General features: G+C 39.5%; 15 protein-coding genes across 15 annotated transcripts; 7 read left to right on the top strand and 8 right to left on the bottom strand. All coding sequences in view use genetic code 12, as the record gives it.

Moving 5' to 3' along the window:
* Positions 1-258: 258 nt before the first annotated feature.
* ENG1 (endo-1,3(4)-beta-glucanase) lies at positions 259-3,714 on the bottom strand (the record flags this gene model as incomplete). Its single annotated transcript, XM_064921485.1, has 3 exons — positions 259-2,560; positions 2,660-3,138; positions 3,259-3,714. 3 exons carry the CDS (start codon positions 3,712-3,714, stop codon positions 259-261), a joined length of 3,237 nt encoding a protein of 1,078 aa, XP_064775863.1.
* Positions 3,715-4,611: 897 nt separating this feature from the next.
* DAO1 (Dao1p) lies at positions 4,612-6,199 on the top strand. Its single transcript, XM_064919437.1, has one exon. The coding sequence runs from the start codon at positions 5,005-5,007 to the stop codon at positions 6,088-6,090; it is 1,086 nt and encodes a 361-aa protein (XP_064775862.1). The 5' UTR covers positions 4,612-5,004; the 3' UTR covers positions 6,091-6,199.
* On the bottom strand, positions 6,197-6,835 carry RJT20DRAFT_139163 (uncharacterized protein; the record flags this gene model as incomplete). Its single annotated transcript, XM_064918605.1, has 2 exons — positions 6,343-6,835; positions 6,197-6,239 (listed from the first exon to the last, which is right to left on the bottom strand). Exons 1-2 carry the CDS (start codon positions 6,528-6,530, stop codon positions 6,197-6,199), a joined length of 231 nt encoding a protein of 76 aa, XP_064775861.1. The 5' UTR covers positions 6,531-6,835.
* MRPL27 (mitochondrial 54S ribosomal protein mL41) lies at positions 6,836-7,632 on the top strand. Its single transcript, XM_064916550.1, has one exon. It carries the CDS (start codon positions 6,876-6,878, stop codon positions 7,380-7,382), a length of 507 nt encoding a protein of 168 aa, XP_064775860.1. The 5' UTR covers positions 6,836-6,875; the 3' UTR covers positions 7,383-7,632.
* Positions 7,633-7,799: 167 nt separating this feature from the next.
* On the top strand, positions 7,800-8,722 carry HFL1 (DNA polymerase epsilon noncatalytic subunit). The gene has a single exon (XM_064916549.1). The coding sequence runs from the start codon at positions 7,864-7,866 to the stop codon at positions 8,626-8,628; it is 765 nt and encodes a 254-aa protein (XP_064775859.1). The 5' UTR covers positions 7,800-7,863; the 3' UTR covers positions 8,629-8,722.
* Positions 8,723-12,507, bottom strand: RJT20DRAFT_125650 (uncharacterized protein). Its single transcript, XM_064916548.1, has one exon. It carries the CDS (start codon positions 12,390-12,392, stop codon positions 8,778-8,780), a length of 3,615 nt encoding a protein of 1,204 aa, XP_064775858.1. The 5' UTR covers positions 12,393-12,507; the 3' UTR covers positions 8,723-8,777.
* Positions 12,508-12,634: 127 nt separating this feature from the next.
* Positions 12,635-13,795, top strand: RJT20DRAFT_114968 (40S ribosomal protein uS8). Its single transcript, XM_064915809.1, has 2 exons — positions 12,635-13,172; positions 13,478-13,795. Exons 1-2 carry the CDS (start codon positions 13,040-13,042, stop codon positions 13,735-13,737), a joined length of 393 nt encoding a protein of 130 aa, XP_064775857.1. The 5' UTR covers positions 12,635-13,039; the 3' UTR covers positions 13,738-13,795.
* A 1,058-nt stretch (positions 13,796-14,853) lies between these two features.
* On the top strand, positions 14,854-15,435 carry IMP1 (endopeptidase catalytic subunit; the record flags this gene model as incomplete). Its single annotated transcript, XM_064921416.1, has 1 exon — positions 14,854-15,435. One exon carries the CDS (start codon positions 14,854-14,856, stop codon positions 15,433-15,435), a length of 582 nt encoding a protein of 193 aa, XP_064775856.1.
* Positions 15,436-15,579: 144 nt separating this feature from the next.
* RJT20DRAFT_125646 (dolichyl-diphosphooligosaccharide-protein glycotransferase) lies at positions 15,580-16,550 on the bottom strand. Its single transcript, XM_064916547.1, has one exon. The coding sequence runs from the start codon at positions 16,498-16,500 to the stop codon at positions 15,664-15,666; it is 837 nt and encodes a 278-aa protein (XP_064775855.1). The 5' UTR covers positions 16,501-16,550; the 3' UTR covers positions 15,580-15,663.
* Positions 16,551-16,938: 388 nt separating this feature from the next.
* On the bottom strand, positions 16,939-17,729 carry RJT20DRAFT_2338 (uncharacterized protein; the record flags this gene model as incomplete). Its single annotated transcript, XM_064919325.1, has 4 exons — positions 16,939-17,276; positions 17,332-17,458; positions 17,513-17,612; positions 17,671-17,729. The coding sequence occupies 4 exons, from the start codon at positions 17,727-17,729 to the stop codon at positions 16,939-16,941; spliced, it is 624 nt and encodes a 207-aa protein (XP_064775854.1).
* A 618-nt stretch (positions 17,730-18,347) lies between these two features.
* On the top strand, positions 18,348-19,152 carry RJT20DRAFT_26470 (uncharacterized protein). The gene has a single exon (XM_064919436.1). It carries the CDS (start codon positions 18,579-18,581, stop codon positions 19,080-19,082), a length of 504 nt encoding a protein of 167 aa, XP_064775853.1. The 5' UTR covers positions 18,348-18,578; the 3' UTR covers positions 19,083-19,152.
* On the bottom strand, positions 19,153-21,348 carry MED17 (Med17p). The gene is made up of 2 exons (XM_064919435.1): positions 21,242-21,348; positions 19,153-20,910 (listed from the first exon to the last, which is right to left on the bottom strand). The coding sequence occupies exons 1-2, from the start codon at positions 21,334-21,336 to the stop codon at positions 19,224-19,226; spliced, it is 1,782 nt and encodes a 593-aa protein (XP_064775852.1). The 5' UTR covers positions 21,337-21,348; the 3' UTR covers positions 19,153-19,223.
* Positions 21,349-21,385: 37 nt separating this feature from the next.
* RPN3 (proteasome regulatory particle lid subunit) lies at positions 21,386-23,203 on the bottom strand. The gene has a single exon (XM_064916546.1). It carries the CDS (start codon positions 23,087-23,089, stop codon positions 21,626-21,628), a length of 1,464 nt encoding a protein of 487 aa, XP_064775851.1. The 5' UTR covers positions 23,090-23,203; the 3' UTR covers positions 21,386-21,625.
* Positions 23,204-24,453: 1,250 nt separating this feature from the next.
* On the top strand, positions 24,454-25,326 carry RJT20DRAFT_125641 (uncharacterized protein). Its single transcript, XM_064916545.1, has one exon. It carries the CDS (start codon positions 24,503-24,505, stop codon positions 25,052-25,054), a length of 552 nt encoding a protein of 183 aa, XP_064775850.1. The 5' UTR covers positions 24,454-24,502; the 3' UTR covers positions 25,055-25,326.
* On the bottom strand, positions 25,260-26,330 carry YPT1 (Rab family GTPase). Its single transcript, XM_064919434.1, has one exon. The coding sequence runs from the start codon at positions 26,090-26,092 to the stop codon at positions 25,466-25,468; it is 627 nt and encodes a 208-aa protein (XP_064775849.1). The 5' UTR covers positions 26,093-26,330; the 3' UTR covers positions 25,260-25,465.
* Between the last annotated feature and the right edge of the window lie 499 nt (positions 26,331-26,829).

Genomic DNA, 26,829 nt, shown 5'->3' with positions numbered 1-26,829 from the left:
ATATTGTCTATGGTGAAATTGGTGCAGTTGGTGAAGGTTTTAGAAAGTTTCATGGAAAAACCTTGAATTCTGAAGAATTTACTTGGGGATATTTTAATTTTTTGCACGCTTTTCTTAACTATATGGAGATTCTTCATTTTCAGCTGTACAAGAAAATCGTTTTGCATTCATTAAAACTAATATACAATAAATAATATACAATAAAATTTAATGGGTTTCGTGTTAATACAACTCTGATGACTGGGTCAAAGAATTAGATCAGAGAGAGTTAGAAATACCACCAGAAAAAGCCAAACTCCAGGTTCTGCTTTGACCATTGTCCAAATAGTTGGTAGACCAAGAATCAGATGAAAAAAAGGAGTAGGATGTAGCTGCATCATAAAGAGCCTGGTTAAGTCTCAAAATACCAGTCCATCCACTGTTAACTTTGCCAATAAACGTAGAAACTTGATCTCTCCATTCTTCTTGAACATACGATGGAATTCTAATTAATGATGATGCGGGGGTGATAGGTAACATGTGGATACCGTGGACATATTCAGGGTTCTGGTCAGGAGAACCAAAATATGTTGTATAAGCAATCTTGTTTTCAAAGAAAATACCACTGACTTTATTTGGTAAAATTTCAGCTGGTTCAACAACGTTGTCACTCTTGTAATAGAAGTATTTGTTCATAGCTCTTGACATTATAGCCAACATCAAGTCACCTCTTGATTCCATCGAGTTGTCACCAATGACCAGACCCCACATCTTCATACCATAGGCGAAGTTGTAATCCTCCGAACTCGATTCTTCGTTTTTACCATCACCACTGGCAAATAAGCCGGCGGCCCAAGAGTGACCTCCAAACCAGTCAAACATTCTAGAAACTGGGAAGTAAGTGTCTTCTTCAGAAGGGTTAGCGACGTCTCTGATCAATGTGTTAACCCACTCCTTATTGTCTTCGGCCCATGTACCACCTTGCTTTTTGTCAATGTATCCAATGACAGCAGCTGCATGGACGTAGTAACCGTAATGGAAGTGGTGATCATTGTAGTATCCAGAACCGAACTCTGCTCCAGTGTCTCCACCTTGGGACGCAGAAGAGGTAAGACCGCCAAATTTGGTATCATAGATGAATGGATAGTATTGCTTATTCTGGAAGAATGGCTCAAAGGCTTCTTTCAAAGCGGCCAACGTCGAATTAGTAACATTTTCATCTTTGAGGATCTCACTAACGACCAAGAGAATGTAAGAATATTTGTCAATCACTTTACCAGAATAGTAAGTGGAATGCATGGAGGCAACTGTACCAGCAATATCAACAGCCAATTCAGAGTTTGCGCTCTGTGCCAATAATTTAAGTTGATCACTTGTGTACGTCAACCCATTCTTCATTCCTTGGACCCAAGGTAAGAATTGAATATCGGTTTCTAAAGATTCTGACATAGTCAACTCGTTTGTCAAATAACCGTACATATCACCCTTGGTGGTAGAAGCTAACTTGATACCCGTGGAGGTCAATCTTGTTGCTCCTGTTAAAGATTCAACATGATGTGGCAAGGCAAAAACGATTGGGTATCCACAAGAAGAAGTACCGACTGATGAATAAACAAAGCTGTACTGAGCAGAACTATCGCAAGAAACGGAACCTTGGATAGAGGCACCAACAACATATTGACCAGCAGATTCATCATAAAAGCCTTCTAAGCCAGGATGTTCTGGAGCAACAGCTAGTTGTATGATAAGACCATCCACAGCTTTGGAACCTTCGAGGTTGAAAGGGTTTTCTGCCTTCAACTTGAAATCGTCAGAAGCATTAGGAAGAGTTATGTAAATCAACCACTGAACACCATTGAACAAAGTTGCACGGTATTTTAAGATAGAGGATGGCAAAGCAGCAGATGTTTCTTGAGTCAAGTCATTGACACCATACAACGTGTTCAACAATGGCACCATATTTCCATGGTAGACACCAGTGACAAATCCCATACCTTGAACAACTGGAATTTCGATGTAATTTTCTTTATCTCCAGGGTTGGCCGATAAAGTTACTAAGGCGGACATACTCTTCATTTCAGTGACACCCATATAATTTGAGCTTTCAGACAATGAAGTAGCAGAAAGAAGCAATTCAGCATTATTCGTTGGGTTAAAATAGTAAGAGGCAACGCCTTCATTATTAGTATTTGAAGAGCCAAATACCCTATCCGAAACATTGGTGTGCTGTACTCCAAATCCATAATAGTCTACCTTTTTCCAGTATAAACCATAAGGATACGACCAAATCATATTTGTTTGATCACCCAAAAACAAATTGGCATAGAATTTGTTTGTTTCATATGGCACACCATCATTTGAAACGCCTTCTGGAATACTCAATGGCAACTCATCCCTTTGAAAGACTGACAAAGGCGTAGAAGTAGAAATTACCTTAAATAAGTCTCCACTGTAGCACTGTTCAGCCTCAGGTCCTGGAGTTTCCTTTACTTCAGTCGTTGATTTGCTGTGTGACATATCCGAGCTAGAAACGATCGAGCTAGATAAGGTCGAGCTTGAACTAGATACAACATCAGACAGACTGCTTGAAAAGAATTCGGAACTTGAAAGTGTCTCGGAGCTAGAGGCTATAGACAGCTCTGAAATTGATAAGAAAGAGGATTCTGAAATCGAAGACGACGAGAGAGTCCAGAGTTCAGAGAATGATTCTGACAATGAGTCATTGGAATACATGGTTGGCACCGAAGCGACTCTGGTCGACGCTTGTGAAGAGGAAATTCTCAAGTCTATAGTACTTGTAGTAATGGGTGCAGCAAGGATTTGAGATAATTCAGTTCCATTTGAGGCAAATGTTAAAGTTGAATCGGTGGGGTCTGAAGTGTTAGAAAATTTTGCTTTCTTAATCTCGGAGATAGTGAGAGGCTCGGAGTACTGATCAGTGTCAATGATGTGTTCATTTTCCTTACTGATAGGGGCCCCCGTGATTAAGGGATCTTTCAAAGTACTGGCTATTGATTCAATGGATGTGCTAGGCTTGTACAATGTACTTGGAACTGTTGTTGCGCTGAAAATTGTCTTGGTTGTTGTAGGGGCTGATTTAGTAATAGTGGCATGTCTGAAAATATCGGTAGTCTCTGTCTCGTATTGGTAAATTGTTGACTTTTTACGGGAAGTTGGACTTGCAGGCACTAGTGTATCTGCTGAAGTAGTGGGTATTGGGTCCGCTGGAGATGGATCGGTACCAGGTGATCTTTCACTATCGGGGTCAGTCGATGCAACTTCGGAATCTGGATAGAAATCTGGATCGGTTGTAGCCGTAGTTGTTGATGTTGTGCCGGCTTGCTTTGGTGTAGTGGTGGTGTAAGTAACTTGGGCGGATGTTATATAGATGGTAGATTGAATGTGTTCTAAAGTCGTTGTGGAGCAACTAAAGAGAGCGCATTTGGATACGATTTCTGTAGAGGTAACATCCTCACTCACGGGATATTCTATTTGGGAAGTAGCGAGGACCGTTGAATATTCTATCGTTGGTTCTACGTCCTCAACATACACGAATACTATAGGTATTCCATTAGTGAGGCCAGGTGGATTGTCCAGAAGAATACTTTGAACTTTGGCATTTAAACATGGGTTCGGAATGTATTTTGTCTCGGTGATTGTTACATCTTCAGCCACGATAGTGTTTCCCAAAGTTAGGAGAATAGCACCAAACGTGGAAATATTCTTAAAGATCATTGTATAGATTTTGATGATTTGCGAAATATGTCGAAGTGGTTAGAATGTGGGTGTTGTGATATTTTTAAAGGAAAGACTAAGTGAAGTTTACCCAAAGGGTTTTGATCTGAATTAATGACTGTAAATATTGGACCATAATTGAGATTACATATTTTGAATTGGAAGCCTCCTTCTATATATATTAATTTCCAACGGTCAAAGCTCTGCCCCTAAGTCAATGTCAACGGAGACAATACCACCATTTGTACCTATACATCCAGCTATCTTGGCTTTATCCATCAGTGATCATTGATGTTGCATTGTATTACAAATATTCTCAGAATAGTCTTAACAACACCATTTCCTACCAAAATACTCTTCGCTTCAACTAGATGGCTGGGTTGCTGCTTGTATTTGGCTGTAAAACTTCTTCTCTCCCAGAATTTTTTTTTGCAACTTTATTGTCGCACCAGTTTTGCTACCAGCCATTTTTGTCGTGAGATTTTGACGAGCCCAAGACAATAGCTGTGGAAGTAATCTGGTAGTATTATTCGTTTGGAGCCCCATAAACAGGAATGAATTCGGTTATCACCAGCCTTCGCAAAGTACCTCTGAAGCCGAATGATAATAGTTTCATTGTTACAATTACAGGGTACCAATTTCCGTTGGAGAAAAACTGGGAGTTATGGTATTCTTTGCAATACCAACGACTTTTTTGTTTGTATACCACCATTTACATATATCCGGATTGATCAGCATTGACTTGATATGCCTATAGTCAGGGGAGTATGCAAACACCTAGCCCTGTTTTTCTTGAGCCTCTACTGAATCTTGCTGTTGATTACTTTTCTGACGTGCGTCCAGATCGCTCCTAGACGACATTATCCAGCATACCTACGGTGGGCACCATAAGCCATAACCCAGACACATATCCAACTAAAAAGCCAACCAATTTCCCGATTTCCACCCGATCCGGTCTAAAATACTCTAACTGCAGCACATTCCAGCCCATTTCTCTAAGCCGTTACATGGCTTCTACCGTCACCCTCCACTACTGTACTGACTATGAGATCTGACATCACAAAATACGCACTACGCTTATGCGTTGGACAAATGCAGCAATACCAGCATCAAGGCTATACACAGGCCCCGATCTCCGTTGAGGTGGTAGGAGGATCCCGATGATAATGGAAGATGGTAAAAATAGACGAAAGTAGTTGTGGCTAGTGTTTGTCGGAATTATCTATTGTCAGTTGGATAGTCTGTCAGTGTGTTACCGGTCTTGACAGCTGGTGCAAGAAATTTCATACAATGGGTGCAAATATCGTGGTGTTGGGTGCTGGCGTAGTTGGCTTGACGTCCGCTCTACAATTGAAGCGGAAGAATCCTGATTTCAATATAACCATTGTTGGCCAACATCTTCCTGGTGATATTCATATTGACTACACATCGCCCTTTGCCGGAGCAAATTGGCATTCATTTGCTGATGACAATGACACATATCTCCAGGAATTGGATAAACCGGGATACTTGAAGTTCTTGGAATTGGCCCACAACGAACCAAAGTCAGGGGTGTGGATCACTTCCAACAAATCGTTCGTTACTGAGAAGGAATTCGATGCCAAAGGAAGAAAACAAGAGAAATACATACCTTGGTTTAAGGACTTCGTTCGTAATTTCCAGATTTCGCCCAAGATCGAATTGCCCAAGGGAACGTCTTTTGGTTATTCATTTGACGGTGTTGTGATAAGCGTTCCGATCTACTTGAGCTACCTACTCCAAGAAAATCTAGCAGCAGGGAACAAAATCAAGAGAATCCAGCGTATCAAGGACATTCACGAAGCTAGATATGTACATGAAGATACATCTCGTGCCGACTTCGTGATTAACGCCACAGGACTCCTCGCAAAGAACATTAAGGGGTTCAAAGATGCCAAAAGGAACTTCCCAGTTAGAGGACAGGTGCTTCTAGTTAGAAACAATGCCAAGTGTGAGGTATCAGTCGAGGGATTTCCTGAGGAAAATGAGATGTTATATTTAATGCCTAGAAAGGAAGGTGGTTGTATCATTGGAGGATGCTTTCTTGAACAGTATGGCAGTACTGAAGTAGATGACTCCATGACGCAGAGAATCATCGAAAGAGCCGTGAAGTACGTTCCTGAGCTAATTGACCCTAATTACAAGAATAACCCCACGACGATTGATATAGTGAAAGTAAACGTTGGTTTACGTCCCTTCAGGGAAGGCGGCGTACGTATCGAACAGGACAAGGACCATAAATGGCTTATTCATAACTATGGAGCCGGTGGTGGTGGCTACCAGGGCAGTTATGGCATGGCTGATAAAACAGTGGAGTTGCTACAGAGGGCCATTGACCGGAAATCCAGCAAACTTTGAAATAGTTAACAAGGACATATATGGAATAACGACTTCAACTGGCGTAGACTCGTTTTATAGATTACATACATAAATACAGTGTATATAAATCAGCTTTCTACTGTTTCTAAGGATCTTTAGGGGTTTTCCGTGCTGAATGAGGACAGAACCTATTTGACCTTCATAGTTAAGGGAAAAATGGAACACACTTGAGATATGCGCCGTGCCAAAACTCCAACTTAACGGCAGAAATTGTTGATTATAAACATAAACGCTTGCTTAGCGTACTTCTTCTGGTGCTCCTTGTCGGAGTGGTCAGCAAGGAACTCGGACGCCTTGTTCTGCTTGCTCTTGAAAGGCGTAGGTTCATCCGAGTACTTTTGGGTTTTAACCGAGATGTCGGCATAACCGTGCTGGGCTGGGAATACGTCTGTGTTAGAGGGTTTCTCTGGAATACTCATTATGGACCGGGCAAAATTGCAAAATTATGCTTAAAAAACTCCAAATTTCGTGGTTATCCTCCTTCAAAACTCCCAGAAGCAACAACGAAGCAATCCATTGAAGTTTCACTCTTGCTCTTTGTATTCCATGGGGCTTGCTACAATGGCTGAAACTAATCTACTTATCTCTGCTTCCTGCAGAATACTGCCGGCCCATGGGCTAATGGAATTGGCGTGCGTGCACCAACTTTCTCATTGTAGGTTGAAAATTATTCAAAGAACAAAGAAGAGAGTTACAGTTAACAGTGTAATAGAAGACAGTGAGTACAGAGGTTTGCTCAAGCAAATAGGAAAAGTTAGGTAAAAATGAGAGCTTCACAGGTGCTCAACTTCCAGCAGGCCGCTGTGAGCAATTTAAGAAGACCATGGCAAACTTTTAGAGACGGCCAGATATGGTATGGTATTACCAAGTTGGGAACAAAGAGATCACCTTTGACCACCAAGCAAGGTAACAAGCACTACTATAAGGGTACTGGATCTTCAGGTTACGGTAAATTAAACGCCAGTGGTACCTATATCATGAACTGGTCGAAAGTAAGAACTTACGTGGTGCCAAAAGATTTGCATGGAACGGAGTTAAAGGCACTCGTTTCCCCTAACACTCCACAAATCTACCAAAGGGTGATAGGCTACGAGGACGGATTCAAAAGTCCCGAATTAGCTTTCAACAGCATCATTGATTTTATTGAATATGGCGAGAACTATAATGACCAGGACTTGGAAAAGAACCAATACTTGGATAAGATCGTCAACCCTAAGGTCGTTGAAGCCGAGCAGGCTGAAAACATAGAGGTCGAGGCTAAAGCCAACTAAAGCGCTTTAAATACGTCAACAATATTGATATCAAACAAGATATCATTAGTATGATTAGTAGCTCACTTTCACCTCCTGTAATGATAACGTATAACAGTGCAGAGAATTCTTGCACTTAGCCCATGCACATAATAAAGCACGGCAGTAGTCAACTATCTGGAAAACTGCCGTAGTTGAGTATAGCGAACTCTCCAAAATGTACATAGCCATCCATAGCCATCTATAGATAATCATATATCAATATTTCAGTAAAACCACACAAACTGTAGCACTTCAATATATCAATCATAAACCACTTCTTGTGGTTTCCAAGTATCACACTATGTGACATCGGAAGTCGCTAAAATCATGTGACTGGACTTTTATATATCATCAATTCCGAGGGGATGCGTACTAATTATTTCACTACATTGAACACTGGTGGTTGATAAATGAATATGTTTTATTGTCAATTATTCATAGCGATAACTGAACTGATGGAATGTCATCCCCTGTAGAAGAAGTTCACGCCATGGATAGCTCGCAAGCAGAAAACTCCGGAGCCGACCAAACTCCAACTACTACACCACCTCCACCACATTCTACAACTGCTACGCCCACCGCAGATGTCGAAATGGAGGACGCTGAAACCAACGAAGATGCAGAGAAGGAAGAAAAAGAAGAAACAGAACATGCAGATGGCGATGACGAGGAAGAACAAGAGCAGCTTTTGGCTTTACCCCTTGCAAAGATAAAGCGTATATTCAAAATGGACCCCGATTACGTCTCGGCTTCCCAGAGTGCAGTATATGCTACTGGATTGGCAACCGAGTTATTCATTCAATACTTCGTAGAACAGGCAAGTTTATTGGCCAAGATAGATAAGAGAAAGAAGATTCAATACAAAGACTTCTCCGGAGCAGTGGCGAGTCACGATTCGTTGACTTTCTTAAACGATACCGTTCCAAAGACTCAACCACTTTCGGAGCTAATTCAATCAAAGCAAATCAATATAACCGAGAATACCACCACATCGAACGGCGAGGCTGAAGCAGTCGTTGCAAACGAGCCTGAACCAAAGGCTCCAGTTCAAGTTCCAGTTGCAGCTCCAGTGAAATCTAAGCCTTTGAGCAAGGGACAACAAACCTTGAAATTTCCTGTTGCTACAGAAAAGCCTTTCAAGAAAGCAGTGATACATGACTTGGTCTTGAATGATGACGATAACCAGAAAGGTGATGATGACGACGATGTAGTTATGGTCAACTAGAGGAAGGAAGAGAGTGCTTGGTAATTTCTTGTGAAAGACGGCGGAATACTGTGTTCGTTCAGTAGTATTATATGTATATTAGAATCAACTGTAATAAATAATCTACAGTCGACATGCAAGATATGTACAATTTGGAAATATAGTTTCAACTAATTCTCCTGATGCTGAATGACCCATAAATCTTTCTTTATATCTGTGTTCAACTCCAAGTCTGAGGGAATGCCCATTCTATAACAAACCTTGACCATATCGTAACGCACGAGATCAGAGACACTTCGCTCATAGGAGTTGACGCCAGTTATAATATATTTGACTAGAAGCTTTGAAATTCTAGGATTTAACCTCCTTGCTGTAATTTCTTGGGTGCTCCTTACTATCTGTTTCTCATTGGAAAATGCAATCTTTGCACTCTTCGCATGCTTAAAAATTGGGGAGTGATCTACAAAAAAATTCCAAGACTCTATGAACTTCGAAGATAAGAACTTTTCGTTCTGAGAAGCGTCTTGTGTTAATATATCGATGGCAAATTCCAATGACGGAATCATTAAATTCTCTTGGTCCAGGGATAAATCCAGAGTTTCAAAAGTTGATAAAGATGTTGACCCGCTTATCAAAGACAATAATATCGGCCAATTGCTCGTCAATGTGACTAATAATAACTTGTAGTTAGAACATAAAATTGGATAAGTTTGTCTTAATGTGCGAAGAATTTGAACCTTCAAAGAATGTGATTTCTGTGTAAGGAGTACAAAACCATACTTAAATATTCGTTGTACTAAAAAGTACGTGTTCTTAGGAACTTCGGATGGCCACGAATCCTCTTGTTCTGAATTTTCTTCTTGCTCTTCTTCATCATCTGAATCTCCAGCTTGTTCAGAGAAAGGGGTATTAGGTTTTCTTTGAAAATACTCTTTTGTAGAATCATATGTCTCTGTTGGTGGTTCAATCAACTTCTCGGAATCATCTAACAATTTCAAAAGTTGCTCGACATTAGAGATGCCCCATGGTCTATAGCTAGATGTGTTCTTCGACAGACCACTTTCTAAGTAGTTCGTGCTTCCAGATGCCAAATATCTATCCCTAACTTGTTTCATCAACTCTTCGAATACAATAAATAACCCTTCAACAATTATGGAGTATCCATGGTATGAATCTATTATAACAAACATTTCAGTGAGGATATCATTTAATTGGTTGGACTCAAGGAGGTTAATACCCGCTACTTTGATGATAATAAGAAGAATGCCTGGTAGTGTAGGTACTAGATTGCTTGGAACTGACAATTTCAAACTTATGCTGTCTATCAAGTAGTCCAGATTATCCAATATTAACGACTCAAAGGAACCTCCGTAATAATTCTCAAGTATTTGATGAAGTGCTGCTTGTGCGTGTGACTGTATTAGTGGGTTTGCCCTGAAGGTCAAAGCTTCCAATAAGGGGTACAAGTACTCAATTAAGAAGTTGTCCCGAAAATCTTGAAGAGGTATTTTGTTAGAGAGAATTCCAATCGAATCAATGGCTATAGAGTAGGACATTTCATATACTTTCAAACCCTCTCTTGATAATTGAAGATTGCTGATGGCTTCAGAAACTTCATTAATTAGGTCCTGGGACTTACTCATTAATAAGTATGACATCTCTTCTACTTCATTCTCTTCATCATGAAGCAGCTCATTGTCAGAAAGCACTAAGTATTCGTCAAGGTCGATGTTATCATTTTGAGCTTCTTGTTCTTTGAAGTAGTTATTTGCGATCCATAAACCAATTCCCCTTTGCAAAGTCGACAAGTTCTTTTCGGAATAAAGTGATTGTTCCAATATAGTCTCCATTAATTGTAATTGATCATTATTTCTTGATGAATCTGCCAAGGAAGCAAGAAATTGTACAAAGGAAGTAAATTTCTGTTCAATTGTCTTCGAGAACATATTCGGAAAATATCTCTCGATATCTGCGCTATTAATGGAGCTAAGGGACCAACTATCAGCTATAAGTACAAGATTTGACGAGTATGTATCTGATATTTGCTCCACTGTAGTTTCGTTGTGAGATTTTCCAACCTTCATCGCATTGATATATGGTGGTAATTCTACGTTATCCAATTTGTTTGGTGTTACTTCCGACGACGCGTTACCTGAAAGCACAGATAGTACACTACTATCTATTTTCTTCTCTTTGTTAAATTTATAGCTTTCTGTTAAACTCTTTTCGAGCAAGAGCAACAATCTCTGCTTAGATTGAAATACAATTTCGTCTCCATTTTCGGTGTGGTGTGCCAAATCAAATAGTAATCTTAAATGGAATTTTAAACATATCAAATAAGTATTGATTTTATCGTCGTCCAACGATAGAACGATGGATGGAAGCTTATTATCTATCAAATCATCCAACTTGCTCTTTACCAGTTTGAAAAGAAGTTTGCAATTCAGTATCTCCGACATTGACGCTGTAGAAAGTACTCTAGACAGACCATCAAAGATTGCCCTCTGCTCTTCCTCATCGTCAATGCTCGTGAGTGAAATTGTCATTGCGATGACATCAAGAGCTAGAGGAATAACTTCATTGAGTAATGTCAAGAATGAGTACTGAAAAATAGACACCGAGAAATCGTAAATTGCAGATGCTAACCGGTCCTTGGTTTGAACCTTGAGCTTATTGTTATTTGAAGTGACTAAGAGCAACTTAAAGAAGACAACCAAGGAAAGCTTAACTTGTTTAGAAGTTGCGGCAAGCCATGGCGTAGTACGAGGACCTGATCCCGATGGGATTTCAATTCGTACTAACGGCGCTGTATTATTATTGAAATCTCTCTCTTTGTCAGAATCGGTCTCTTGATTCCACAATGCGTTGATGTCTTCTATATTCTCAAGGACTTCTATCTCTTTAAATTGGGTAGATAAATCACTATCTTTGAAGACTTTTGTGATAATCACCCGTAACGTCTCAATGAGCTTCAAAATGACAGTAAAATGCAAGTTTTTGGAAATAGAAAAGTAGTTTACCACACTAGACACTATTCCTGGTAAAATATGAGTCAATTGCTCAGCTGAAACTTTCCGTTGGCAAAGCAATATTAAAAGAACAAGATCTTTGATCAAGAGTTCATTTGCTTCTTGTGAAGATGGGTTAATCCCACTTGTTAGCACCTCTAATAGTAGGGTAACAGTACTACCCAAGGATGCAAGACGTCTCAGTTCTTCATTTGAAAAGTATGTATGAGGTAAAATATGCACTATCGATTCTACGCTTGAAATTGCTGCTGCTTTGAATTCTAATGTTTTGCTAGTCAAATCAACCTTTTTCTTTGATCCGGTTCCCAGACCAGTGAGGAATAATACAATTGGTAGCAATTCGTCCATAAATCTAAGATCGACATCATAGCTCCAAATGTGGGATACTAGAAAGGCAATTATATTTAGTAAATGGGTCGCTACTCTGTCATCTAATTCTGGCTGCTTTAAGATTTGCGACAATGGAAAGAATATGTAATCAGCCACATTTGGAGAGAGTTGGTAGGGAACTCCAGAGTTGCTATTTTCTTTGTAATGGTTCTCTAGCACTCTGTGTGTCGACTCCAAAAGTGAGCTCAATCGAAGAATTTGCGTCTTAAAAGCGGGTTCTGGTAAGAGACCGATCTGAGACAATTCAATGCAAGAAGGTTTGACGGCTTGAAAAAGCAGGAGCGATAAGGCACGACTAATTTCACTTAGATTTGGACTAGTTCCACCATTCGGCCCCGAATCAAAAGTAGAGCCGATTCCTGACATATCGTATAATCCTCGTTAAATTAGATTATCCTTTATCCTTTCCCAGCTGCTTCTACATTGTCTTGTAATACCTTGTCTTGGTTTATGGCAAATTCTATCACGTGATAAAAAGTTGATAGTTTCTGTACTATCATTTACTACTACTCATAGTAAATTATGGACCTACAAAGGGAACGAAAATTTTTTCACTCAGCAAAATTTATTTAGGGACTTGAGAAGAATCTTTTCACTATCATTCTTTCTTACTGTTCATCCATCTACATACCTCATATCCATTACAAGAGTATGTTGTCTACCTAGATAATTCAACCAGCGAGTCAACATGATGCTCTACTTATTCTACATGTCATTTCAAATCAAATATTCGATGTATACGAATCCTGCCATCTTGGAAGAAATTAGAACCAGTCAGTAAGCCTTGTTTAGGAAGACTGGCTCGTTTTGTTTTTATTTGTAGCTAATACAAATGGGTGAAGCGTCACTTTCAACATAGTCGACGGGACCCCCGAGAAGCTTGATACCTTATACATCACACTGCGAAGTGATAGCTCATGAATCCTATTTTAGGGACACTCATGCGGCTTTGGTTAATTATTGATTATGAAATGGGCTGCCTTACTAACATTTCTCTCTTTTAGCAATAAAAAATGACTAGAACTTCCGTCTTAGCTGATGCCTTGAACGCTATCAACAACGCCGAAAAGACCGGTAAGCGTCAAGTTTTGATCAGACCTTCCTCCAAGGTTATCGTCAAGTTCTTGACTGTTATGCAAAGACATGGTATGTATACATCGTATGATTTGCAGAGAATTCAACATAGTTCGAGTGTGTCCTATATAGTCACATAATCGCAACTTCTCACCTTTTTATATCTCGACCCCGAATTGATAACTGGATGGATTGATCGGTGTTCAGTCCCTTTCTGTCTTTTAAGTATTCGGGAGAACAAGTGGGAAATGCTTCTTACACGGCTCTGATATGCTAGTTATCTACAGCCGTTTACTTTTCCTTAACATCTTGACACAATTCGAACTATTTGTTTTTCTCGATTTTGGTTGCGAAAAATCTTATACTAACAAATTTAGGATACATTGGTGAATTCGAGTACATCGATGACCACAGATCTGGTAAGATTGTTGTTCAATTGACCGGTAGATTGAACAAGTGTGGTGTTATTTCTCCAAGATTCAACGTCAAGATCAACGACATTGAGAGATGGACTGACAACTTATTGCCAGCAAGACAATTCGGTTACATCATCTTGACCACTTCTGCTGGTATTATGGACCACGAAGAGGCCAGAAGAAAGCACGTTTCCGGTAAGATTTTGGGATTCGTTTACTAAGCGATATATAGCACTTTCTTCTTTTGTATAAATAGACTAATAATAAAATCGGTTGGAAAAATGCTTCTTTATTGTAGAGAGTGATTTATCACTCGAGAAGATTAAGTTCTTAATCGTCGTCGGTATTGCCATCGCCCCAAGACATAGTTCTCCTTTGCAATTTAAGTCATTTGGTATAGCACGGTGAGTTTGTCGAGTACTAGTATGATAGAAGAGTGATATACTATTGTAGTACAGTTTTTTGATAGCTGTGTAGTCTACGGAATAAGCAGTGTTGCTGTATGGACTACTATGTATACTACTAGTACTACAACGGTCATTGTCATTGTCATTGTCATTGTCATTGTCATAGTCAACTACACAAAGTACTAGTCTACCTCAAATGTCGCAGTCTACTACTGTCATAGTCAACCTCAACTGTACTAACATTGTAATAGTCTACAACTGCACTACAACTGCACTACAACTGTCATTGTACCAGTCTACTACTGTTATAGATACTACAATTGTCATAGTCAGCTGCAACTGCACTCCAAATGTACTCCAAATGTACTAATCCACTACTACACTGTCATTGAAATAGTCTACCTCAACTGACATTGTAATAGTCTACTACAACTGTCATTGAAATAGACTAATACTATCATAGCCTACTGCACAAAGTACTAACCAACTACAAACTGTCATACTTCACCTCAACCGCGCCTGTCGAATACCCTCTACTTTTACTTTTCCAACTATACAAACGAAAAGCTCATCACTACACCTCAAATTACCTACTTCTCACCTCTCTCACTTCTCACCTCTCACTACTCACCTCTCCTCTTATACATACTCACATTTCACACCACTCACGACTCCTCTTATACATACTCACATTTCACACCACTCACGACTCCTCTTATTAAATACTTCCCTCTCTTTCCAATACCTACACTCTCTGTGTAGTACCGCGACTTTACAACATACGACTGAACTCGAAACAATACAAAGGACATCTAACGGTGCCGATTTTTATGTGGAGCATTCTGCACACAGAACCAATACATATAAAATGACGAAATCGGCTATTGCATCATTTGACAGTTAACAAACCACCAGCTGGAGAGTACATTGATGAAGGTCCCGGAGTCGTTGAAGTTTCTCGTCTCTACGGTATCGTGGACGTTACGGGCCGGCTGTGTGGCGCATTTGGTCCACGAATATGTGTACGAGTTCACGGAAACCCGAGGAGAATCCATGCTACCAACGCTCCAAAGTCATCATGACTACGTTCATGCGTTGAAGAAGTACCGATTGGGGAGGAATTTGGATATAGGAGATTGTATAGTGGCCATTAAACCCAGCGATCCAGACCATAGAGTTTGTAAGAGAATAACAGGTATGCCTGGAGATGCGATTTTGATCGACCCTTCGTCTTCCTCTGAGTTGACGAACACTCCAGCAGAAATCCTCCAGCATGATGGTTTCAATAAGTACATAGTGATACCAGAAGGCCATGTTTGGTGCACGGGGGATAACTTGTGCCATTCCCTCGATTCTCGTTCGTATTCGGTATTGCCAATGGGGCTCATTACTGGAAAGATTGTAGCTGCCAACTCAATGGATAAAGGAATTTTCGGAGGCGGATTATGGAACTTCCGTTGGATCCAAAATACGTTCTTTGATGAGAAGGAAGAAGCTGAATCAATATCCTAGAAGCATTACTCTAGGTTGTGGAATATTGTCTCTCCTAGTGTGAGAGAAGACCCCGCCGGAGTCAGATATTTTATCTTTCCATAGGTCGTTCATCTACGGTTCGATTTATACACTGTATTATAGTAGTCTGAAGATATATAGAGTTCCTTATATTATATACCTATACTCTATATTTAATATATAACATAGAAACAAATGAGAGCACAGCTACGTCGTCTTTCTCATTCTTTAAAATCTGCCAGCATGTCTACCAATAGACAAGCTTCTCAACACCTTGGAGCCAAAGTATACACTTGGCAAACTGAGAATGAATCCGTAGAACAAGGTGGTGAAGATGGACTGGCCCAAGTAGTAGCTGATAAAGTTAGCTTCAAATCCAATGATTGAAGTTAAGAAACCAATGTTGTAAGTGAGTTGAACTGGAGGAGTATATTTCAAGGTACTAATCAAGTCCTTACCAATAAATTGTAACCACACGGTGACTAAGCCGATAAATAACACAACAGCACCTCCAATAAAGATGACAGGAATAGCTGGGTTAACAGTCTTTTCTTCACCACGGAAAATGTGATGAATTTCTGGCTGGTATCCGATTCTTGGCTTCTCGGTGTACTTTGAAGAAGCCTGGAATTCTGCTTCTGGGATAAACTCAACCAACTGTTGCACCAAGTTTTTGCCCTCGTTGTCGTAGTCCGCAACAATCAACTTGAAGATCAATTTGTCTTGCACCTTCAAGACCTCTGGGATCTTGTTGGCACTAATAGTCAATCTGATTTCTTTAGAAGCCGTGAAGGCTGGGACGTAGTGGGATGCAATAGCTGGGTCATTGAAACTGGCCAACGACAACAAGAGTTGGTGTGGTTTCTTTTCGATTTCTTCCTTCAACTTCAAGTTGATTTCTATCTTGTCTTTTGGGGTGTCAAGTGTCAATTGCTTGACTTCTTGCGTCATGAACTCGCCGAAATACACCGATTGGTCATTGACCTTGATGTATCCCTCTGCAATGGTATAAGCCAATGAAACAGCAAACAATTGGACGACGGCTGCTACTACGGAGAATCTCATTGTGTGTTGAAGTACTGTTGGTAGCTAGGTGAATACAACATGAACTAACATGAACTAACACTACTGTTGACAGTAATTTTCAAATCTCTCTTTACGTGGTCCGTTGAAAAACTGGCCTGCACAGGGATAGCTTAAGTTGCAACGTATTTTAACGTGAGGTATGTCGTGTATGGTGTGTAGTGTATGGTGTATAGTGTATGGTATGGTGTATGGAATAGTGAATGTAGTATGGTATTGTGTGTTCGGGGTGTTCGGTTGGATGTTGATGGTTGATGGTATAAGTGATAGGGTTAAAGCATAAAAAGCATAAAAGAGAGCGGTTGGACTGGTAGGTGTATGGCAATTTGGCACTATTACTCTGAATATTTCTCAATTCTAGTCTTAAGTCAGTATGCATAGTCACCGTAATATTGAATACACATAGATATGAGATTTCATCTACTGATGCTCATCTACCTTCGTGTGCTTGTCAGACACAAGAGATTCGTGCAAAGGACTTGGCTCGATGAAAGTGTCTGAAACGAATTGATCTGATTTACAAGCTCTTTCGCTATTCAATACTTCTTGTAGACTGGAAGATGGGACTTTCTGTGTCTTTTGTGCTACCACTTGGTAACCGTCAATCTTTTCTGTAATTTTCAACCATTTTCGCAACTGACTTTGAGGTTTCCTAAACAATTGTAACAAAGCCCTGCTTTCTCCCACTATATTATAGACCAAGAAGACAACTCCAAATGTAATCAAGAGTAAAAGAACAATTGGCACTAATACCAATGCTGATCGGTGTTAGTATGGTGTTTGATATCAGATGAAATATACGTTAAGACATACCTAGGGTGAAAAAGCTAATAAGACCAAATATAGTAAGCACTCCTAATGTAAATGAAGAGATTCCTAACATCAAGGGAATGAATGAAAAGAGAATAAAAATAAAAGGTGCTCCAATAATGGCGCTGACCTAAGGTATCGTTAGTTGAAATGAACATTACCGTAGTGATAGAGGGAAACATACAAAGTATACGATATTATCGTTACGATTGAGTAGGTCACAGAGGAATTGGATCGATCTTTTCAAGTTACCGACAAGTGGTCGAAACAAGGTATCGTAATATCTTCTGAAGGTTAGTATATTTGTTACAGACTAAGATATGTCGTTTAGCATTAACATACGGCAATTTGTAGTTTTCAATCGTGCTCTTTCCTGAAGAGTCTACTAATTCAGAACCCATGTAAGCACTTTGGAGTGACAATGTATTTAAGAGAGCTTTTCAAATAAGTTGGACAGCTTTGTAGAATCAGCTGAATGTGTATATTCAAAATTAGACGCCAATCGATTCCTCACAGATAGTTGTGAAGTCAAATCTCCACCTATGTCTCTGTTATTGACAATTTAAATGTACTAAAAGACCCCAATATCGCAAATAAACCTGGCAAACTCAAGATCTTTTTGACCAGCTGGTTCAGGGGTACAACTTAAGAGAGAAAGGATTAAATATTAATTTTAATGTAATGAAAGAATTTTGCAGCTACATTTTTCCTGACCTTTCAAGCGCGAGACCAGTTTACCTCTACAATTAGAAATAGGTAGGCCCAAGCTTCAACTACTCTTACATGACACAATATAATGTACATGTTACTTAGTCATCTTGGACCTTTAAAGGCAAATATAACTTAATATTTCAAACTTTTATAAGCTTCCATTTCTTTGCACTTCGTCTCCAACTGAAATATGTGTAAACTTCGATCCTCACTGACTGCCGTTAATAGTTACTGTTAGGGCATGCCTAATAGAAACTCATAGGAATAATCTACACCATCACCATGCACCACTTACTGAATAACTACACCTTCAAATTCTCAATGCTTTCCAAAGTTGTGATTATGACCTTACTTACTTAATATACCATGACTATATTCCACGACACCATTTTTGCAGCCTCTGACACGTCTTATTCCAATAAACCTGCCTACCTGCACAGAGGCCAACATCCATCAGATCCATTTTGCCATTAGTCTTCTTATAGAGATTTGGAAGTACAGTTAAGTATTCTTCTTTGATTCATTGGAGTTAGGTAATAATGCAATTCTTAACTGCTACGTCATTATTGTACATCCGTGTGGTGTTTCTTCTCACCATCGCTTTTTTTCTTGTCAGAGATCCTGAAAAAGTCGGTGGTGCTGGGTTTGTAGTATTGCTTGGTCAAGCAATGCAAGTTCCAATTGGTTTTATCAAGGCAGGAGACCCATTGTTGGGTATACTAGCAGTCGTTTTCAGCTCTTTGGCTATTGGAGATGTTATCCCGTTGCTTGCTAACAATATTGATTACTTTGAGACTGTGGTGCCCACAAGATTGGCCTTTTTCTTCGGTTTGGCTGCTTACGCTTACCTCATTAATGATTCAGTTCTCAGCAATGCATTGATTATCACCTACTCCTTTCTTGAGATATGGTTCAACTTCTTGATCTTTAACAATTTGAGAGACGAGAAATACTACAGAATGAAGACTTTTATCGAGGAAAACGCCGAAGCTATCCAAAGAGCCCAGGACGAACAAGTCAGAGTCGTTGAGTTAGATCAATAGAGAATCAGAAAATTAAGAATATTTTTCTGACTGGAAATATATTAGTGTACATATCTTGGTAAATACCTTTTGTTTGAAATACCATCAAATAGTCTAGAATGAATTTTAGCACACGAACCTAATTTGTTATTCGAAGTTTAGCTACCCACTAACAAAAGTCAATATTGACCAGTCTAAGCACTCCTCGATTTCGTGAAAGTCATTGAAATTGATCTGTAAAACATTAACACCATTCAAATTATTAGAATATTCATCTTCACTCTTGAACTTAATAATGTTCAAATTGATAATGAGATTGACAAATATCTCGTTTGTAGTGAGTTCCACATCAATCTTCAAATATTCCTTAGTCTTACTCTTTAAAATAATGTTGAACTTTGAAACGGGTCTCTCAATCGACTTTTGGAATGGATTTTCGGATCTGTGCTCCAAGTTGGCGAATTTTCTTACATCAAGTTTGCATTCAAGACTGTCTTTGAACTTGGCAAGCAATCTTTTCAATATGTTCTGCATGTTTTTTAAGTTCAACTCATGTCTGATGTTGCCTAGGAGTGGTCTTAAGATTAAAGGATGTGAATTCGATTGCTTCCACTTCGTTAATGAGGTTGGAATTTTTTGCTTGAGTTTTAGATTATACTTGTAGTAGCAGCATAACATTATCTTGAAGTAGTTCAAAACAAGTTGGCACTTCACGTTATTAATGGAAGAATAGGTGTTGATGTTCTGATAATAATTATTTAACTCATCATCATTATTTTCATCGTAGACGACAGATTCAATTTCTATTATTTCATTATTGATTTCTATGATGATCTTGTTAGAAATAATTGAAACATTGTAGTTTATAAGGGACTTTGCTTCTCTCGTAAGTTGATAGAACAAATCTTCTTCAAAGAGAAAGAATCTTGCCTTCTCAATATCATTTATGATAGGCTGGCTGCTGCCATTGAATTTGTTTTCAAACACTGATTGACCTGTTAGCATGAAGTCTCCATCAATCTCGCTGAGTATTTTTATCCTTATATATCTGTAGATCTTCAGGGTGAGTTTGTTGGCGTTAGTAATAGGATTGAAGGATATCTCTCCTGTTTGATTATCTTTACGTAAAATGGCCAAACCCTTATCGTGGAAATTGGAACCAGAGTCACCGTAGCCATATTTAACACCAATTGCTCTGGCATTATTCATGGGATCTCTTGTTTTAAATAATACCTCGTCATTGCTGAGAACAGAATTTATCATATTCCAGTATCTTCTCTCCTTTAGCACTTGCTCATTTAGGTTGACACTAGCTTCACGGAATAAAGTAGTAATTTTATGCAATGCTTCGAGCTTCCAACCGTGCCCGACTTTTGCGGTGTCCTTCAAGTCAACGACCTTCTTTTTGTGATCTTCTTCATCAGTTTGAGTTGAGAGTCTATCAGAGTTTAAAGACCCTAATGGTGCACTTTTGCTAAGATGTGGGGATATCGTAGATTTGGCCACATTGGGTTTCACAGCAGATATAAGCAAAGAGACAAAATCTAAGGACAATGAGGTCTCATTCAAGGCTGAGTTAATGCTCTTGGATAAGTCAAGTTTCTGTTGTTGAAAAATTTCAAGAGGATCCAGTAGGTCAACCACATTACCCTCAGACAAGAGAATCTCCTTATCCGATTCTAATTGTTCAGCATTAGGAATTTCCTCCGACTCCGGTCCTTCATCGTTGGGAACCACTTCATGGTCCGGGTTATCTATTTCTTCTCGAAGAGATTCTTCCGTGACGTTTAAAAACGACTTTCGCTCTATTAGTATCCTTGGAATCAACTCCGCTATTGTCAATTTGTCCCTAAAATTTGTTAGTAACAAAGATCTTACATAAGTATAAACGTCCATCTTGGAGGAGGTGACCACCGAAGGTGGTGTTGCACTTTCAACTAAACCGAAATATTGTAGCATGCTTGGAATAAACTCTTGACTATCAATTAAAAGGCTTCCACCTTAAACCATGTAGGAAGGCTAAAGAGAAAATTCATTTTTGATGTTTTATATCACTGAGTTGCAAGATTCATTGCTTGCTTTCCCCAGTAATTGCCGCCACCCATGGTAACTATAATCTTCACGTTCAATTCTAAGTGTCAACAATACTATTCATTGTCCTCCACCAATATCTAACATACTCATCTTGAATAAACGGATCCTTGTAGGTATCACCGTACGCTTCAGGGTCCAAGTCGATATGGAATCCGCCATTGCTACTTATCATGTTACTCATGGCCAATCTGCTATTATGCCAAAGAGTATTATCATTAATTCACAATTTGCGATTTTGAAAAAGTGAATATAGTAAATATCGGCGCTACCAAACACAGATTTGGAACTTCTTGGAGCCCGTAGTTTTTGGATACGGTCAAATAGTAGCCATGGCTTGTACTGTAGGTTCTTAAAAGACCTTGAGTATCCGGAGGAAGGGACTTCGCTTCTGCGTTAAATTACATCTACAGATGTGCTTACAGTTCACATACATTTCAATTCAGTGAATTCTTGTTTATTCATCTATTACTTTAATCCATGAAATCGTCCAAGTCACCCTCCTCAATAGCCTTCAACAAGTCAATCTCATCCTCCTTTGAGTCGTCCTTGGATGCGTCATCCTTGTTATCGTTATCGCTTGGATATCTCATCGACTTCACACTATCGTTGTGCAATGACAAACAGAACTTGATTCTTTGATCAAACTCGTTCTGCGGCAATTTGGTCAGGTATACATCCAACAATTCCTTGGATTGCATGTAACCCTTCTGATGGTTGATGCTGGCTTCTATGACACCATCTCTAATAGCCTTAGATACTATGTACTCTGTCAGCTCCTCAGAATCTAAGTGGAGCTTTATGCAGATATCCTTCAATGAGATCTTGGAATAAGATAAAGAAATTATTCTAATACCTGTTTTTATGACATTTTGACGCAAACGGGACACCAATGTGAAGTTATCATCCTTCTTGAAAAGATCTTCATATTTGTTCAAGACCTCGCCGAACAAATTCAAGTCTCCTAGTTTGACAGCTTTTGTTACATTGAAATAGGCTTCAAACGAACCCGATTGCTTTTTAAACACCTTCAATTCTGGAATATCTCCCATCAATAATTCGATGATTATGCTCAACTTGGTTGCACTCTGAATGAAACCATTGGCCAAATGTGTTTGTGGGGCCTTTCTGATGGCTGCAATCACGCATTCATGAGCGGAAGAGTAATCCAATTGAATGGCATTGATTCTGGCCAAGTAATAGTAGTATCTAGCCACCAATGCGTTACCTGCATTTTCTGGAAAGTCGGTCTTCTCTACAAGGTTGGATGCTTGACTGATGTCATGTGACAAAAGATAGTTCCTCAACAAAAGGGTTATTATAGAAGCTGTTGTTTCTGTATCATGTCTCAAAGTAGCCGTTCTCAAACTCGACAAGAGCTCAGAGCGGATTGAAAGTAAGTCGTTGAGGAGTTCCTTGGTTCTGCTGATGAAGAACCAAATTTTAGCCTGGATAAAATCAAGAGATCTTCTATTGTAGAGCTTCATCAATTGGATGATATTGTCGTTCAATGCATTGACCTTCTCTAACTCATTTTGGTCTAAAAGCAGAACCTGGACTAATAAGTGGAGATAAAGTTCAACTTCTGGGGTGGAAGCATTGGCGGAGGCAACTGCTTCTTCTTTCTCGTCCACGTCCATTCTTTCATCGGTCTCTGTGGCGTCTAACGCTTTGAGTAAATAGAGCTTATTACCATGGGCAGAAGGATACAAGCGGTTAATCACAAGAGGTAAAACCGACTTATTGGTGACCAATTTTCTTCTCAATGGGCCCAAATCACGAAACACTTTGGAGACGTATCTGTTGTCGAAGGATGATGCTGCTTTGGACAACAACACGAACGATGCCTCGATTTCTTTGACGATGGCGTCTACGCTGTCGTTGTGGGATGAGACGTCTTCAGCGTCCTTCATGAGGACGTCTTGTTTTTCTGACATTGATGTGGGATTGTTTAAGAAGGTACTTTCACTGTACGAAAGAGTAACCAGTACTATCACTACTCACTTTAAATGGATCTGAACTTTTGTTTGTCCGAGTTGATTATTTGGTGGCAAGAGTGCGAAAACTGGGGGTGTAGACTGCCTAATTTGGAAACATGCGACAGAGTAGTAGTATAAGGGGTCAAGAATACTGACTGAGAGCGAGAAAACAAGTTAATTGAGCTTGGGACTAGAATATTATTGTAGTATTATGTTGTATGGCATGGTATTGTATGCTATGAAGTACGATGTTACTTGAATTCGTCTGTAAATATGTGATAGATTTACCATGTGTTTTGATAGATATAACCCATATTCATTCATAATAGTTATGTTACATAGAACACATTGTTCCAAAACTGTGCAAACTATGAATCCTTTTGATACTTCAGCTCAAGTCTTCTTAAAAAGATGCGTTCCCTTATATTATTCTCATTCTCACTCTATAAGACTATTTTTGGCAATCACGCTGTCTTGAATGCAATCTCTCTTGAGTAATTTAATATGGAACAAAAGAGACACAGAATCTAGTTGCAAAAAAAGTGCCAATCAAACGCTCACTGTAAGAATATTGTTGCATTTCGAAGTATACAGCCAAGTTTGCTTAACTGGCCACGTCCACGAAATGCCTTAAGTCGATTACTTTATAATGTAGGTCTATGCTATATTAACGCTATTCACTTGTTCCAGCAAGAGCTGCAACAGCCTTGCCTCAATTCCTCAATTGATCTCATGTACAGCGATTTGTTCATATTGTATTGTACTCAATTTTTTCCTAAAAACATATGGGACACAACAACGACAATCTATTAAAGCCTAGTATCTGTATTTTTTCTCTCCAACCATTATACCATTTGACAACCTCAAAATAGTCAATCTTTAATAATTATCCCTTAGTAGGCTTATACAAAATTTATACATTATTTTACCACACTATTAATGCCTCTCAACTAATTAATTCTCTTCACATTGAGATCGGCAGTCCTCATGGGTTCAACCAATTTACCCCATGATTACTCATCCGCAACCACCTATCCGTTGTGATATATCCTCCATGAGTATACATATCCTTACTTCCTCTTTTCCGCAGCCCGTTCCACTACTCAACACTGAGGCAACCTCCGGAGTTTCTGATACGAGTCCGACTACGTGCCCATTGCGCCATTGTAACGGCTTCCTCTTCACCCGTTCCATGTACAGTAACGTGAAGGTAATCGCAGTTAAGCTTCGTTTTTGTGTTGGTTGCATAAGGTGACCTTAACCCCCTCAGTAGTATAAGTAGAAGCAAGATTGGGGATTTTTCATAATTCAGTAAATTGCATTAATTGCCTATTTCTCATCTTTTGTTAGTAGATTTGACAAGTATACACCATGGCCGCTGTAATTGACCCTAAAATATACCCTCTGGTTCCAACCACACCAAAATTGATCCCTGTGTTCACCATCAACTTGAAGTTCGAAAAGGACCCAGACAACATCTTTGAAAACAGCCAAGTGGACAAAGCTTTGAGTTTGGCAAGACTCATCAACGGTGAAATCAAGACAGTCGAAAACCAATTGGGCTTTGAATTGGAGGCTGTTGGTATCACCGGTTTCGATGACTTAAACGCAAGACCTTCACTTGGTGCTGCAACCTTAGACTGTAAGTTGTACGGTAAGACCCCAAATGGTGCCGGTGTCTACATCACCTATGGCGGAGTTGTTCAGTTCACTGAAGCAAGCACAAGCGTCATTTCTGGAAAATCTAACACGTCCGAAATTGACGACAGCTACGTCACCTGTAACCCATCTTTCCAATTCGACTCTAAAGTTGAAGACAAGTACAAGTGGGTACTCAAGGAGAACTTGTTCGGTAAGGGTAGATTTGTTAGAGGCTCTGATGGAGTTCTCTATGTCCAATACTTTATCTACGTTTTCCGTTAGTATAGTGGACACGACAGTTCGATATTCGGAATAAACATTATTGAAGCAATTGACTTTGAGTGTTTAGACTCTAGGAGTAGGAAGATCGACGATTTCCACTTGAAGCTTAACTCTTGGAGATCATACCTATAAGTAGACTAGACTTCTCAAATCTAAATCTTTACATCCACCTTGAACAAGTTTAAATTTGTTGTGTATTATTGATCGCAAGAGAAACCGAGTATTCAAAAACCTAGTTAGTAAAATAATAAATACGACATTGATAAACAAAATCAAGTATATAAATGTTAGCAAAGACCCCTCCATAACTACCGCAAGAACTCACGAAGGAAGCCACATTAGTAATAGTAAGTAATAGTATCAATAACTACTAGAAAGTCCTCAGACTCTACGCCATATCTATTTTCTCCTCTAACAACAGGAGTTCGACTGGTTGGAGGTTAACGACTGGCCTCTCAAGTTGACGTTGTTCTTTCCTGCGTTAGCATTGTTAGCACCGCCAGCGTTGACGTTGCTGCTCATCTGGGCCTTAATTTGTCTGGCCATAGTAACGAAAGCTTGTTCAACATTAGTGGACGAAAGAGCAGAAGTTTCCAAGAATGGAATATCTAAAGCATCAGCAAACTCTTTGGCGGCATCGTAATCTACAATCTTCTTGTCCGACAAATCGGCCTTATTACCCACCAACAATTTCATAACTCCACCGGTGGCGTAACGGTCAATTTCCTGTAACCACTGCTTGACATTGTTAAAGGACTCTTGGTCAGTGACATCATAGACAATGATGATACCGTGCGCTCCTCTGTAGTATGAGGAGGTGATGGTTCTGAATCTTTCCTGGCCAGCTGTGTCCCAAATCTGCAACTTAATTGTCTTGTGGTCCAACTCGATGGTTCTGATCTTGAAGTCCACACCGATGGTGGAGATGTAGTCTGGAGTATAGGTGTCGTCGGCAAAACGCAACAACAAACAGGATTTTCCGACACCTGAGTCACCGATCAACAACAACTTGAACAAGTAGTCGTATTCGTTATTCATGATGATGTGGTTATGCTAAGAAGTCGACTTGTACGATATCAGAGAGTGTGGGACTAGAATGAAAAAGACTAGATTCCCGAATTTATGTGAATGGAGGCCAACAAATGCTAGTGTGTGGGGACTAGTGTGTTAGCTGGATATAACTAGAAGGAGCGTGACGATGTCCGTAATCTAAGACAATCTCCTGAGACTCTGTAGGCGATGCAAACAGGGTGTAATGGTATGTATTCCGAATCAATTAATTACCGGTGCTGATGGAAACAACCGTGTATAGCACTTTCTATTTGTATAGTGTGACGAACAACGACGTGCTGTAGGGAACAAATATCGATACCGATGGCAAGAGTAACACAGTTGCACTGGCTAGTAACAGAGTTGTTGTCACTACCAAAAGAGAGATTCTACGGTTTTGAAATTCGTGTGCGATTGGTGGGGGCACGACGGAATAGGGTAATGATTTGGTGTGCAGAGAAGTTGTTAGTAACTTCTGCCTGAGAAAGTGTGATAGAGAGAGGGGCAGTGAAAGGTGACGTAAGATAAAACAAAGAGAGAATAGTTGACGAGGAGTGATGGTAAATGGACTAATAGCACGATAGAAATGGAAGTATTAGGAATTACTGTGAAATATAAGGAGTCATGAAAGTTCATGGGAAATCAAAGGAAACATTTGTTTTAGTTCTTTGCTTGTTATCACAATTGAATCCCAATAGACGGCAAAAATTTGCACACTTCTCCAA

This window comes from Scheffersomyces xylosifermentans, assembly GCF_036884685.1.
Source record: "Scheffersomyces xylosifermentans strain CBS 12540 chromosome Unknown RJT20scaffold_2, whole genome shotgun sequence".
Classification (NCBI taxonomy): domain Eukaryota; kingdom Fungi; phylum Ascomycota; class Pichiomycetes; order Serinales; family Debaryomycetaceae; genus Scheffersomyces; species Scheffersomyces xylosifermentans.
The sequence above is the reverse complement of the archived record's forward strand: the minus strand, read 5'-3'. Positions and strand labels throughout refer to the sequence as shown.